The following is a 15,696-nucleotide window of genomic DNA, read 5'->3' on the forward strand; positions in this document are numbered from 1 at the left end:
GCTTTGAGTGAGGCTCTTCTGGGAATAACATGGGCTTCAATGTCAAAGACAAATTTTGTGGTAATGTGGCTGGTGACAGTAAAAAATGACCCACCAATGGAAGTAGCTGGAATTACAGCTCTGGTGATTATCCTGAACCATCCAGGCCAAATCAGTGCTATATATGTACCTGTGATGTACTGTCACACAGCTCACATTGCTCACAAGTTTGCTGAGCTGAAGAACAACACTGATCGTCATTCTGGAAAAAAACTGGAAGATGGCCCCAAGTTCCTGAAATCTGGTGATGCTGCTATTGCTGATATGGTTCCTAGAAAGCCTACGTGTGTTGCGAGTTTCTCTGAGTACCCTCCTATGGGCCATTTTGCTGTTTATAGCATGAGACAGACAGTTGCTGTGGGTGTCATCAAAGTAATGGATAAGAAGTCAGCTGAAGCTAGCAAGGTCACCAAGTCGGCCCCAAAAGCTCAGAAGGCTAAGTGAATATTATCTCCAACACCTGCCATGTGGTCTTAATTAGTGGTAGAAGAACAGTCTCTTGTGTCAATTGGCCATTTAAGTTTAATAGTAAAAGACTGGCTAATGATAACAATGCATCATAAAACCTTCAAAACGAAAGGAGAATGTTTTGTGGACCATTTGTTTTTGTGTGTGTGGCGATTTTAAGTTATTTAAGTAATCAGTATTTTAACAGAAATGATTGACCAAAAATCTGTCACAGAATTCTGAGACCAATGAAAATAAAATTTTAATGAGAAAAATAGAAAATATTGCACATCACATAAGAGAAAGGATAAAAAACATATGATGATTTCAATAGATGCAGAAACAGCATTTAACAAAGTACAATGTCCATTCATGATAGAAGCCCTCAAAAAATATCTTGCCATTTGCAACAACATGGATAGTGCTAGAGAGTATAATGCTAAGCAAAGTCAGTCAGTCAGAGAAAGACTAACATCCATATGATTTCACTCGTAACCAAAACAAACGAGACAAAACAGAGACAAACCAAGAAAAAGACTCTTAACTATAGAGAACAAACCAATGGTTACAAGAGGGGAAGTAGGAGAGGGGATCGGTAAAATAGGTCATGGGAATTAAAGAATACATTCATCCTGACGAGCACTGAATAACGTATAGAATTGTTAAATCACTGTATTGTACACCTGAAACTAATATAACACTATATGGTAACTATACTGAAGTTTTAAAAGCTTAAAAAATAACGGAAAATATTGTTTTAAGAATAAAACTAAATAAGTTATAAAAATCATTTCCCAATCACAGATTCTTTATAATTTAACAGCTAGTACAGTTGAGGTGGTGGTGGTGTTTTTTTTTTTTGTTTTTTTCCCATCTCTAAAACATCCATGGTTTAAGCTTACTATTTCCAGAGAAACTACACAACACATTGCACACCATGAGGCAAGGATTCAAAGGGAGAAAAATTGTTCCTTTTCTGAAAATTTGCCACCTGGTTAGAACACAGACACATTTGTAACTTTCCTTGGTACTCCATATATTACACAATTTGGGATCACGTGTCAGGTGGAGGTAAACTTTCCAACCACGGAGACAAATATTTTAAGGCTGATTTCAACAGATTTCAATTGCCCACAATTTCCCCACAAGACTGGGATCAGGAATTAAATTTCAACCTGGTTGAGCATATATCTTAATATTGAACTTTATGCATGTCTTTTCCTTGATAACTCCCTGAATCATGAGTCTCTGAGGAAATTTCTTGGTGTTCTATTGTCCTGCTTAGCTACTTCCACTCTCCCATCTCAATATATAATTTTATTCAGTATGACCCTTTCTTCGTCCTCTGCTCTTATATTCTTTTATTTTTGGTCATTAGTATTACTGGAACAATTTAATAATTTTGTTTCCTTCCTCACAGCCAATCTTTGTTATGCCAAAGGGATTATTTTATTTTTTATTTATTTTCTTTTTACCAATCTCTCAGCCTAAATAAAGCCAATTGTTCCTCTAGCAAAATTCTAAAGTAAGCTCTTCTTTTTCATTTCCCCAAAAGAATTTTGGACTGAAAACATAAATTATTTACTCCAGGTCATAAAGTTAATAATATAATCAATACTAACATGTTACCTTCCATAAAGCAAGTCAAACACACAATTATCTTGTTGAACAGATAGACGGACAACTCCTGAACAAACTTATTTTGCTTCATGAGAGATAATGAATGGAAATTAATTTTAAAACATCCATTATTTTCAAATAGAAGACATGCTGATTAAAATTGCTATTAAAATTGTCTGATGTTATGTGGTTTAGTATAAGTATGGCCCAAATCTCCATGCCTTCCTTTATTAGACCCTTTGTAATTTGCTTTGATTTTCCCAAGGGTCTTTCAACAGCTATCTCTTGAATTGAAACATCCATATCTTTTTGCAAGATTCTTTCTTTGTATTGTTCCATGCTTAATACAGGAAACAAAACAAAAAAGAAAAAGAAAAGGTCTGCCTTTCCTAATCAATAGGACTGTTGACTCTATTTAAAATATGTGGGTTAAGGTAAGAAGTTATGTTGAACAGAAAATGAGTGTTCAGCAAAGAAGATCAGTCACTGAAGCAGAGAGAGGCATTGCAGAGAAGTGTGACTTACAAGCCAAGTTTTCTACTGCTCAACCAGAAGAGGGGAGTTGAAAACTGGGTTTTAAGATTTAACTTTTATGCTTTATAAAGTTTGTAAATAATTTTATACATAATGGCTAATTATTTTGGTCTCTATGGCATCAAAGCACTTTTGGGAGAAAGATTTGCCACTAACAGTTTTTGAGGGATATAAAACCATTTGCTGTACAAGGAAAGTTAATCAAGTTAGACATAGGCTAGTTTTAATAAAAATTATGTTAGAGGAAGAAGAAAATTACAGAAGGTAACTTTTGAATGCAATAACTAAATCAAGAACTATATTTTCACATTAGAATGAAATCATTCAGAAAAATGTGAAAGTGAATAAATTTTATATATTTTTATATATTTCAGAGTTTATAAAAAAAACTCAATCTAAGCTATTTGTGTTTTAGAAACGTATATACCAGCATATGATAACCTATATATCACTAAAACCTTATACTCTATCTCACATATTTTTATATTTTCAATTAACATTTGTTTCTTTTTATGCAAGCTCTCAGGAATAAATGGCTTATACTAACTCAGAGACAAAACATATGGATATCTTATTTGAGTAAATACCTAGTAGTAGAATTATCAGATCGGATTTCTGTTTTTAATTTTTTGAGGAACTCCAGACTTTTTAAGATTTATTTGTTTGTGTGTTTATTTATTTATTTTACAGAGAGAGAATATGAGCAGAGGGAGCGGGAGAGAGAGAAGCAGGCTCTCCACTGAGCAGGGAGCCCAATGCAGGGCTGGACCCCAGGACCCTGAGATCATGACCTGAGCTGAAGGTAGATGCTTAACTGAGCCACCAAGGCACCCCCTCCTTTTTTTTTAAGATTTATTTATTTATTTATTTATTTATTTATTTATTTATTTATTTGACAGAGAGAAAGCATGTATGCACAGGCATAGAAGAACTCCAGGCTGTTTTCCACAGTAGCTCTACCAATTTACGTTCCCACCAAGAGTGCGCAAGGGTTCCTTTTTCTCCTCATCCTCACCAACACTTGTTACTTCTTATCTTTTTAATTCTGACCATTCTGATAGGTTGTAATGTAGTATCTCATTGTGGTTTTGATAATGTATAGAGGTGTTGAATCCCTATGTTGTACACGTGAAACTAACATAACATTGTATGCCAACTATACTTGAATGAATGAATGAATGAATGAATGAAAACTTATAGATAAAAACCAGTGTACTTAGAATAGGCAAATTCCACTGGGAAGTCACTTCTTTCCCTCTCCAGGCTGTGTTCTACCAATACCTTCAACCTCCTTCTCTACTGTTCTAACATCTCATGAACCAGCAATGACATTGCCTGTCTTTTTATACTTGCATCTAAGTTGCTAAGCAGTGTTATAAAAATATGCAAGTTCATCAACTATTGACACTACAAACTCATCTTGTGAAATTCCAACTGGATCCAAAACTCTTCCCACCAACCCTTCAATTTCCCTAGTTGTTTGGGTTTTTTTGTTGTTTTGTTTTCACATTATCTACAGAAGATGTTTTGAACAATCCCACTCTCCTCAAATATCCTAACCTATCACCTCCTCTCACTTTCAGCGGATGACCTTGCCTCTTTCATCAGGAAAAAAACAGAAATCAAATGCTTCTCTTGAGATAGAAATCTCAATTTCTGGTCAGTACATATATGAAGGTAAACCCAGATACATTTGTTGCCACTTTTCTCTTGTCGAAATTGAGTAGTGCTGCCTCCTGGCTAAGAACAAGTCACAGGTTAATAAATCATAAATAAATATGACAAGCACTAGAATTTACAGTGATATTTAAAAAAAAAAAAAAAACAGATACGAGCACCTGAGTGGCTCAGTCATTTGGGCGTCTGCCTTCGGCTCAGGTCATGATCCCAGGGTCCTGGAATAGAGCCCCGCGTCCAGGCTCCCTGCTCAGCAGGGAGCCTATTTCTCCCTCTAGCTCTGCCTGCTAATAATCCCCCTGCTTGTGCTCTCTCTGTCAAATAAGTAAATAAAATATTTAAAAAAAAAACAGATTATGAGAATGAGCAAGAAGAATACTGGAGTTCAGAGTTTCAGAGTTGTAGTGGCTCTGGGTAAACTCATAGGAGTTCTTCATTAAAGTAGAGAGGAGGTAAGGAGTGCAAGGGATAATGAAAAGTATATACTAGGACTTCCTCATGGATAACAGAGACAAACAAGATAGTGCTCGATTTCTAAGGATTAAATAAGATTATGAAATTAGTCTAAATTTCATATACTCGAGTTCTGGTTTAACTATAGAGATTTGTACAGTTTTACAGTCTTTTTGAAAAATCATAAAATAAAAACAATATAATCAGAGATGACATCTTTTTACCCTTTGAAGTTAAAACATATCTTTAATTAATGCCTTCCATAATTAAAATATTTTATTTAGTTAAATGAGTGTCTTAAATTTAAAAAGCAGAATAGGCACTCATTTACTTCCATGATATAGGGATACTTTGAAAATGCAATTTAATAAAGATGTAACCATGAATTTAAGGTCTGGTTCTTAAAGGTATAAAATCATCAAATGATTTTTCTTCTCCACGCTAATAATTAGAAGGATAACTTCAAATTTGTCATAAAAAACTTTGTATAAATGAAAAATACGTATTTTTATTATATATATATATATATATATAATTATTTATACATCTAAGACATGGGATACATCTAACAACTAAACGTTTTGCACCTTAAAAAATCAAAGATAAAATACTTTACCTTTAAATGAAACTGCTCTTGTTAGAAACTTTTGAAAATGCTTCTCTTGGGGTGCCTGGGTGGCTCCGTTGGTTAAGTGTCTGCCTTAGGCTCAGGTCATGATCCTGGGGTCCTGGGACTGAGCCCCAGATCCAGCCCCATGTCAGGCTCCCTGCTCAGCAGAGAGTCTGCTTCCCCCTCTGCCCCTCCCCTTCCTGTTCTCTCTCTCCCTTTCTCTAATAAATAAATAAAATCTTTAAAAAAAAAGAAAATGCTCCTCTTAGAAATCACCTCATATTTGTGTTAATTCCTCTTTCATATATTGTAACTCTGTTGTAGCATCTATTGTAATTCTTTTTTTCATGGATGACCAAGGCTTATATACATCACCTCTTCCTGCTACACTGCCAAATCGGTCTTCCTTAAGGCAGAAATCATATTTAAAGGTAATAAAATGGTAGATTAAACATACTAGGCGTTCTCAGATATCTAGAATAATTTCTAAATCTTTAGAGTAAAATTATATTTAAGCATCAAACTGATCTAAAATAACTTCAAGCTATATTTAAAACCATTAATATACACTATAATATTTATATGTCAAAGTATCAGGTTTTTAAAATACTTTACTGATATACTATGTGCGTGTGTGTGTGTGTGTGTGTGTGTGTGTGTGTGTGTTTTAAGAAAGCCCTGGTGTATACATAATAATAAGAGGTCTTTTTTATCAAAAAGTATACTGGAGCAAGTAGTCAAGGACCTCAATTGTCACTTTGAATCAATATTAAAATACACATTGAACCTCAGTATTTATCCCCCTCAAAGGGGAAAATGGGGCAGCTGAAACCTTAAAATCCCTTCTAGCTGAAATATCTTATCATTTTATGAATGTCCTATTTAACTTGCCTAAAGAGAATCAAACTTGACAGAACAACAGATAAAGAAAATGTGGTATATACATAAAAACATGGACAACATGAATGAACCTTGAGGTCATTCTGCTAAGTGAAATAAACCAGTGACAGAAGGACAAGTTCTGCATAATTCTACTTATATGAACTATCTAAAGCAGTCAAATTCGTAGAAGCAGATTGTAGAACGACATTTGCCAGTGGATGGGGGAGTTGATATTCAACAAGTATAAGGTTTCAGTGGTGCAAGATGGGTAAGTTCTAGAGATCTGCTGTACAATACTGTGCCTATAGTTAACAATGCTATATTGTACACTTAAAATTTTGTTAAGAGGGCAGATCTCATGTTAAGTGTTCTTATCACAATAAAAGAAGCTAGTTCAAAATTATAGAATCATAATAGATATTTAATCAAGTTACTTTACCCTTATGGATAAGTAGCAATATATACAACCACAGCTTCATTGCATGTTTTAGCCTAATAATTGTCAGAAGGAAGTAAAAAGAAACACCTGTTTAATGGGATTAGTATCTACATTTATTTTCACAGAATCAAGATCACAGCCAGTTTCCTTTGGTTAATTCATCCTGTTTAGACAATTTATTAATCAACTAGCACAATCTTTGTGTATTCATCACCTATATGTATACCAAATATGTATGTGTACGTATTACATAATTAGCTTCATTAGTTTGATGTATCATGTTCATTTGCCCTTCAACTTTTTGAGTGGTCAGAAATATTTTGGTTCTGTGGGATGCTCACAAGATGGTTATACGACATAGTTACAATATTGATTAAACTAAACGTATTGCTTTAATTTCTAGAGCAATGCATTGGAATCACATCGTTTACAGATTTCCTGATTCCATGCCTACAGAATGTAAATCACCAGATTTGTGTGGGAACTGGGAAATCTGCACTTTAGCAAACACCGCAGGCAACTCTGATATAGATATTACAAAAACACCATTTGATAAATACTACCAAATGCGGAACCCTTAGCACACATGTAACATATATACATATATAATATATAGGTCATATAAATTTTCCTTGACTTTAACCAATACTTCCTTTTTTATGACTTCCAAATTCTTCCAACAGCAACTTATCTGATCATTAAGATATAATTAAGTAACATTAATATTAAATTAAATATAATACTAAGTTATATATAATATTAAGCTATATAAAATGTTATTATATTGTTATAATTTATGTCATCATTAATTTACACACTTCCAATTTCGGGGGTAACGGAGGACATAGACATGTTCTGTTGGAATCCTGCTTAACCTTCAACCGTACACCTTACAAACCAAACTCATTTCTCCTCTGGTTCCAGTATACAATTAACTTGTCTTCCTGACCTTTTTATTATTATGTCTTTTCTGCCATCTAATCTGAAAAATTACAATTATTATATAATCCTTTATTACATCCGAGATATTTAGTCACTCATTCCTCTCAGTTCTAGTCTTTGATAATGATCCTTTTCTCTTTTATTTCAATGTGTGGCGTTTCCAAATTGATTAAACTCCTCTCATAAAACCTCTATCATGGAGTAGTCCCCAACCTGATCTGACGCCTTCATTTTCTTGATCTGCCTCTCTCTATATGATTTTTCCCACCTTCCTTCCTTTCACAAAGAGATGTTTTAAAGGAAGGGAGGATGACTTTCACTGCCTCCACTTCTCTTTGCTCCAGCAATCTCCCCACTCTTTCCATCACCAATTTTTTTTAAGATTTTATTTATTTATTTATTTGAGAGAGAGAGAGAGAGAGAGAGCGAGAGAGAGAGCATGAGCAGGGAAGAGGGGCAGAGGGAGAGGTTGAGAAGCAGGCTCCCCATTGACGAGGGAACCCAATGCGGGGCTCTATCCCAGGACTCTGGGATCATGACCTGAGCTGAAGGAAGATCCTTAACTGACTGAGCCACCCAGGTACCCCACCATTTTTTTTTTGCACTCTAGGGATCATTCCCCTTAGCAGAAACACACAGTTTTACCTCTCTAATTAACGACAAACCAAAAACCAAAACAAACCAACAAAATTCTTTTGACTCTACTTCCTCTTTTAGTCCTAATTTTTTTGTTCACCTTTGCTTGCAAAAGTCCATGAAAGGCTTATTTGTACTAATTGTGTGCAACTTCTCTAATACACTCTCAAAACCACTCTAATAAAATAGTCAACCACAAAACTCCTTTCATCACAGTAACCAATAATCTCCATATTATGAAATCCAGTGATCAATTTTGGAGCTCATCTTATTAGCTGATCATCAAATTTGACACAATTGATCAGTTACTTATTCCTATGTTTTCTTCATTTGGCTTCCAGAGAACCATACTTACCTGGTCTTCCTCCTATCTCATCAACTCTCCTTTTCAAATGCTTTTACTTGTTCTTCCTAGTTTTCCTGACATTTGGAGTGTCCCAGAACTCAGTTCTTAGCCTTTTCTTTTTCCGTTCTTCTTAACAATCACTTCCAATTCTAAACTTCCAAATTTAGATCTCTGTCCCACACCTTTAATTCTGAACTAAGACTCATATATATCCAACTGCCTCCTTGAAATCTTCACCAGAATACTTATCAACCATCTCAAACTTAACATGTCCAGAATTCAGTTCCGTATCATCTCTCCACAAGTTTAATTAAAAGCCTTCCCAATATGCCAATATGGGTCTTGAGCTGGACTCCATTAATTATTTTTCTTTTCTACCACTTTCACCCATGCAATTATTTTGCAGCCACATGACCTACTAGCTATTCCTTTAACAGAATGAGCTCCACTCTGGATTATGTATTTTGCTCTAAATGCATTCCTGTCTGAAATGTTTATGGCTGAGATTTCTGGTTGGTTAACTCCCTTTCTTTAAGACTTCGCTGAAATCTCAAATTCTCAGGTAACCTCCATCACCCCACAATTGCTTTACTGACCTCTCTTACGCTACTTCACCTTTTCTTTCTTATCACTTTCTGGGCAGAGTGTGTCATTAACTTACTTACATTGTTTATTGTTTATTGTCTGTTTCCCCTGATAGAGCATAAATTAAGAAGCAAGCCTCTCCACTACTTTGGCTGCTGATGCCCTTAGAACAATGCCTGCTCTACAGTAGATATCCAATAAAAAATTCCTGAATGAACATAGAATGAATGGAGTTCTAGTAAGAACCAAGAGATTAAGTTTGGAAACAATTTTAAAGAGTAACTAATCCAACTCTCCAACCAAGGCTTTGTAAATAAGGCAATATCTAATTACTTCCCACCTTGTTGCCCCTGTTGTAACACCTAAGCAGGTAATGCCAAACACTATTAGATTTGAGAAAAGGCTTGTTGGATGTTGCAGATGAAGATCCTGACGTCCTAAGCAGATGACATAATTTACCCAATTTCATCTACCAACAAACAATCAAAGCTGAAACTGGAACTTAAGTTTCTTTGTGCTATATCATTTTTCATTTCACTGCCATAGAATCAGTTGACACTGACCAGGCTTCATAAACTTTCATCACTCAGTAATAACTGACGGGATTCACTGCATTCCTGTTGGGTCATGCAGTGGTGCTGCTGACTGCTGTTTAACAAACTAGAACATACTGATTTACAGTATACAGTACGCAAGAAAGGCACTGGCTGATAGTACTCTCTGTGTTACACAATTATTAAGCTGGCTTGGTCTTTGTTGCCAAAGTCAAAAACAGGCCACGCAAGGCTTACCTCACTACCTGAACTTTAGGAACAAAAAATTTAAAGTACAGTAGCCAATAGCAAGTCCCCAGTCCTTCAGTGAGGGACCTAAAGTCAAAGGAACCATTTGTAATTTTAATGAAAATAATGTGAATGCTTCCCTTATTCATATTTCTCTTTTGAATTCTATTATGAGTTGAAAATATTATGCGAGCAATGCATAGGAAGAATCAATGTAATACCACCTGAAATATAATTTCTCATTTTGATGACTATAACTTAAAAAGATATGAGAACATAAAAGGATTTAAGGGAATCAGAGGGCCAGGACTGGACTTAAATTTTTATTTTAATTATTCACAGATCATTTTATACATCAATTCCATAACTACTACAGTTAAAAGGAACACTGTTTTGTGATAGTGAACTGGCAATATATACAGCATTATTAATTTACTGACACTGTGTATCTTTAAACTGGCATTTATAGAAATATAGTCTGGGCATTTGTATCACTTTCTTAAAAAGTGCTAAATAAACTTATTAATGTTATATATGTGTACATGCACACAGACACACAGACACACACACACACAGACACACACACACACACCAGGATTCTGACAAGTCTACCTAAACATTTACTGTAAGGCTAGTTTTAAAAAACAATAAAATAATAAATTTCTCGGTTACTGTTTTCTTCGTAAAGAAGAGGGAAATAAGTAAAGTGTCCCAGTGTCATTTAATTAGAAAATGCAGAGAAGAGCAATTTGTGGATCTGATGCTATTATTGCACAATCTACATTGTTCTAGAAACTCAGAAACATAGAAATAGATGTTCATATAGAAACATACAAATCCTTACTAAGAATGCACAATCTGAAAAGAGAGTGACTACATGAACATAAATGTCCGGGATATTATGACCCCAGAGTAAATGTGTTAGTTTATAGACCAAATGTGTTGGTTTTGAGAGGTCAGTGGTAACAAACAGGTACTATAAAACATTGTTTTCTAATTTCCTTCTTTATATCTAGTAACCAAATATGTTGGGAGTTTAAAAACTTAAGATTTTTAATGGAGCCCCTTGCATACAAAAAGACAGTATAATTATTGGAAAATTCCTGACATTAGCATCCACCTTGATATGACTCCAATATGCATCACTGTATAACTAGCAATTTCTAAAATGAGAGTTTTTGAATGGTGTAACATTTTCAACCAGGATTCTGCTGAGTTTCATTGCACCCGGGCATGAAATTATCATGGGAAGAGTTAAAGTTATATAACCCTGAGTACTGACAGCCTGAGGGTAGAAGAGAAAACAAGCAAATGAACAACAAAGTGGGTATAGCTAGTGTGTAATTTTTGTCTTTATCTTCAAAGGAATGTATTAGGATTACAGACCCACATGGTACTTTTGCTAAAGCCCAGACAACTATAAATATATATTTTTTTAAACATTTACTCAGTGTCCTTTCAGCAGCAGCCCACAATATTGTCTCCTCTTTCCTCACACTTTCCTTTTCTGGCCTATGTAATACCTCATTCCTCCTGCCTCTCTAAATGGACTTCCTCAATGTCCTTTGCTGGATAATCCTAAGGCTAGGGTTTATATGCTGCTGTCGGTGCTCAGACTCAGTCCTGGTTCCCTCGCTTCTTCTCATTCCAACCCATCTCTAGCTAGCCAATATTATCAATGCCTATCGGTTCATCTACCTTAGATACCAACTACATATCAGTTAAACGTCCATGCAGAACTCCTGAATCATACAGACACAGTTGTCTGTTAGACGGTTTTAATGGCACATCTCAAATTGACTTCAAGCTAAACAGACATAAAAAACAATTCTTACTATTCATAGCATTCTCACTCCAAACTTGACCTTCCCTCAACAATTTCCAAATCAGTGAATATCTCTACTGGCTTTATACCAACTTGCGCAAGTCAGAAAATGAAGTTTTATTTAAACATCACCTTCTTTATCACTCCTCAATCCACTAGAGTCCTTTTCATTATGCCTCCCTAAATATACCCTAACTTATTCTACTTCTTTATCTCCATCAATCCCATTCTAATCCAGGCTACCATGATTTTTTTCTTGAATTATAGCAATCACCTCTTAAGTGATCTTCCTACAGTTAATTGAGCCCCACTTCAAATCAATCTTTGCACTTAGTAAGAATAATCATTTGGAAATTCAAACCTCTTCATGTAATTGTTTTTGATAAAACACTTTAATAAAGTCCCTCTGTTCTTATCAAATCCTTTGCATGGCTTAAAAGGCTCATCCTAGTCTAATGTTTACCGATTATCTTACTATACCAATCTCATCATTCTTCACTCAGTTACTGATTCATAATCTACTTTACACTTCAATCCTATCAGTGCATCAGATTTTTAAAATAGTATAATGAAACATTTTCTTCTAAAAATATTACACCCCAAAAGCATGTTCTGAAAACTCTGCAGTTGCCATGAAACCACGTCTTGAAGTCTATAAAAAACAGACCGTACTAACCCAGATCATAATGTTTAATTTTTGCCTTCAGATAACAGATTAAATAAAAGATCTATCTACAAAAACAAAGGCAAATTATTTCCCAGACTATTCAATTAATTTGAAAGGAACCACCAACTATGGACTGGCATGCTAAGAACATAACTGTAGGTTACATTAGGCTGTAGGTTACATTAGGAACAACTTCTCTTACACAAGTTGTGCTTAAGTTGCATTACTTTTCAGTGACTAATAATGAAATACTGATGGAAAGTTCCATCTTTCAGAAGTCCAATCTATTTGATACATTAGTACTCTTATCTTCAAAAATATCCCTCAGCTTTGACAGCTGCCCCTTAAAATTTTCCTGTAAGTTCTTTTAAATAACTAAACCTGTAAAGGCCCTTACACAGCTGTTCTTTGATCCCCAGTCAGCCTTAGGCAATGACATCAATGCTGGGTTAGAATAGTAACTATTTACTTACCATATTGTAGGTGGCTCAGAACCTTCTATTTCTAAGTAATCATACTTTTCCTCCATTTGGAAATCAGTAAATATGAGTGAAATTGTGTCTCCAGGCTCTGCTACAATGGTCCAAGTGCAATCAGCATTGTTATGGTACTCATTAGGAAAACTTGGGCTTGAAATGATGCCACTGGATCCTCTCATCGTTCCTCCACACGCATCTTCAGCTGTTAAAACAAGGACAAGATGTTCAGCTATAAGTCATTAAGAAAAATGCAACTAAAGCAACTCTGTTAACAGTTTTGGATAAAAACAGCAGTTCAAATATTGTGATACCAAGTGTATATTAATAAAGGTTAAATAAAATGAGAAGTCCATGAAAACATTTTAAACACATATATGAATATAAACTATATCTTGACAATTTTATAACTATTAGTTGAAACAGCAATTAACATAAGTAAAAACCTACAGTCCTATTAGATCTCAGGATAACAGGACCAAGATTTTCTTTTCATTGATTAGGTGATGAAGTGAATAAAACAAAACCAACATTGTTCTTAAGGTCTGTAATGGGAAATCTTTAATCACTTTGTACACATTTATGGTAGGACTGAGCTTTGTTTTTATTTTTTTAACGTAGGTATGTACAAAATAAACAATGTAAGAGAAAATATAATTTTTGTCAGTGGCATTTTTCAAAAGCTTTTTAAAGTATTTGTAAAATTAAACTTCGAACAAAAATACATTGGGGCACCTGGGTGGCTCAGTTGGTTGGATGTCCAACTCTTGATCTCAGCTCAGGTCATGATCTCGGGGTCCTGAGACTGAGCTCCACATTGAGCTCCACACTGGGCATGGACCCTGCTTGAGATTGTCTCTCCCTTTCCCTCTGCTCCTTGTTCACGCTCTCTCTCTCTCTAAAATAAAATCCTTAAAAAAATACATCACTTATCTAGGAAACTTTAGAGAGAAAGAACATAATAATTAATATATCTTTGGTAATGTATTCCCTGTAACTCCACCAAATAACGTAAGCATATTTTGTTAGGTGTTTATATGATATATGTATATACAATATTGTAAATAAATTTTTACTAGCTCTATATTAGGACCTATGGTTCCCATTTTCCAAACAGGGGTCATAGGTTCTCCACAAGTCTACTTTTGGCCAATGGTGTATGCTAACAGAGGGTATACTTGACCACCTATGTTTAGTGTGAGATGTGTAAGATAAAGTTCCTGTTTCATAAAGAAATTGAAGCTATAAAATTTGTCTCATCATAACACTGTTCAGGACAGTCAAGTTAATAGGCTACTAGTTCACTTGTGCAATAAACTGTCTCAAGATTTAGGCGGTTATCTTGAGCCACCGAGAAAATTCCACCAACTTAAATCAAATGTTAGAGGAAAAAAATTGGCTCTATAATGACCAAATATTATTTGATGTAATGACTTATACTCCATAACTTTAATACAGATGGACAGCATCCTGTTTAACTCCGTAATGGGCCAGGAATAGTAAAATGCTTTGGTGCCAGGGACAATGTTATTACTATACTGTGTATATCAAATAGCATTAGCTTCTTCCTGTCACTCTTTATCAACTTTGTAATTCATAAATTGAAAGCACAAATATATTACATTTAAAAGATATTTAACTTTTATCACCCACTATTGTAAAAGTTGTATTTATTTTCATTGCATGTCCTCTCTATATTTTTAAGTTTTCGGGGCTAATTAGAACTTGTGGTCCTGTCTAGAATATGAGGCATATTATTACAACTTTCTTGGCAGAACACACAGTGCCTTCCCTCAGTATCTTAACTTTAACCTCTGGTAAACATGTCCTGCGCACCCTATCCCTGATCCCAAATTGCCTCTACTCGTTGTCTTCCCAGTACTAACACCAGGATTGAGTAGTACTTTGGAAATAAAATGTTACACTATCATATATTTGTAGTGTATCTAGTATACAACATATCAAACCATAGTTCTGTGAGCTATTTATTTTTGTGTCTCTAAATATAATCCCAGGCAAACTTATATTTCAGTTAACATTAAAATTTTAAAAAATCCTTTTTTTATTCAGAAACCTCAGTTCATTGATTAATATATCTAGTGCTGGGTATTTGCAAAATAATTGACTTCTTTGCTCTCCTTAGTTTGGGCTTGTGGCAGATGGGGCAAAGGTAAGGCAGAAGAGTGGGCTCTTCTTCCCTGTTTTCCCTCCTAGTATTTTTGTTCATATACCCCTACTCACTGAGCATTCTGTAATTACTCCTGGAGTTGGATGTAGAAGGGATCAGGGGACATGAATCCTTATACTTGTGTGACACTGATTTGGTACCATTTCCAAGGGTTTTTTTGCTCATGAACATTTATGGGATCCTCAGAGGTGTCCCATTCAGTTCTCTTGTTGTGAGGGAATGTATCTGTCTGCTTAGTTGCCTAAATTTCTCCCTTACAACATGGATATAGACTAATGTCTCCTTGTCCTTCCAGGTGGGCCTCTTGGACAGGATCTAAGACAATTCAAGACCAGAACTCCCTCACAAAAGTCCTGCGTTTGGTCAAATGAAAACATACCTCATTTATTCATCCTCTATGGAAATGCAGTTCCTTCCCAACTGCAGCCTTATGGCTTTACCATCAACATTTAAGTATTTCAACCTTGCTTTAATAATAATACACTCTGTCCTCAAAGCTACAGGGCATACAAATCAATTTCTCTGCATGGTTTCTTTGAAGTTCCTCA

At 35.0% G+C, this 15,696-nt stretch overlaps 1 protein-coding gene across 3 annotated transcripts in view; it reads right to left on the bottom strand.

The window, feature by feature from the left end:
* The window catches only part of CSMD3 (CUB and Sushi multiple domains 3), a 1,143,082-nt gene that overhangs the window by 787,038 nt on the left and 340,348 nt on the right, over nucleotides 1-15,696 (bottom strand). For all 3 annotated transcript variants that reach the window (XM_026495547.4, XM_026495546.4, XM_026495545.4), the window contains exon 5: nucleotides 12,958-13,165. In XM_026495547.4, coding sequence (XP_026351332.2) covers nucleotides 12,958-13,165 — 208 coding nt within the window. The remainder of the gene's footprint in view (nucleotides 1-12,957; nucleotides 13,166-15,696) is intronic.

This window comes from Ursus arctos, unplaced genomic scaffold (genome assembly GCF_023065955.2).
Source record: "Ursus arctos isolate Adak ecotype North America unplaced genomic scaffold, UrsArc2.0 scaffold_6, whole genome shotgun sequence".
Lineage (NCBI taxonomy): Eukaryota > Metazoa > Chordata > Mammalia > Carnivora > Ursidae > Ursus > Ursus arctos.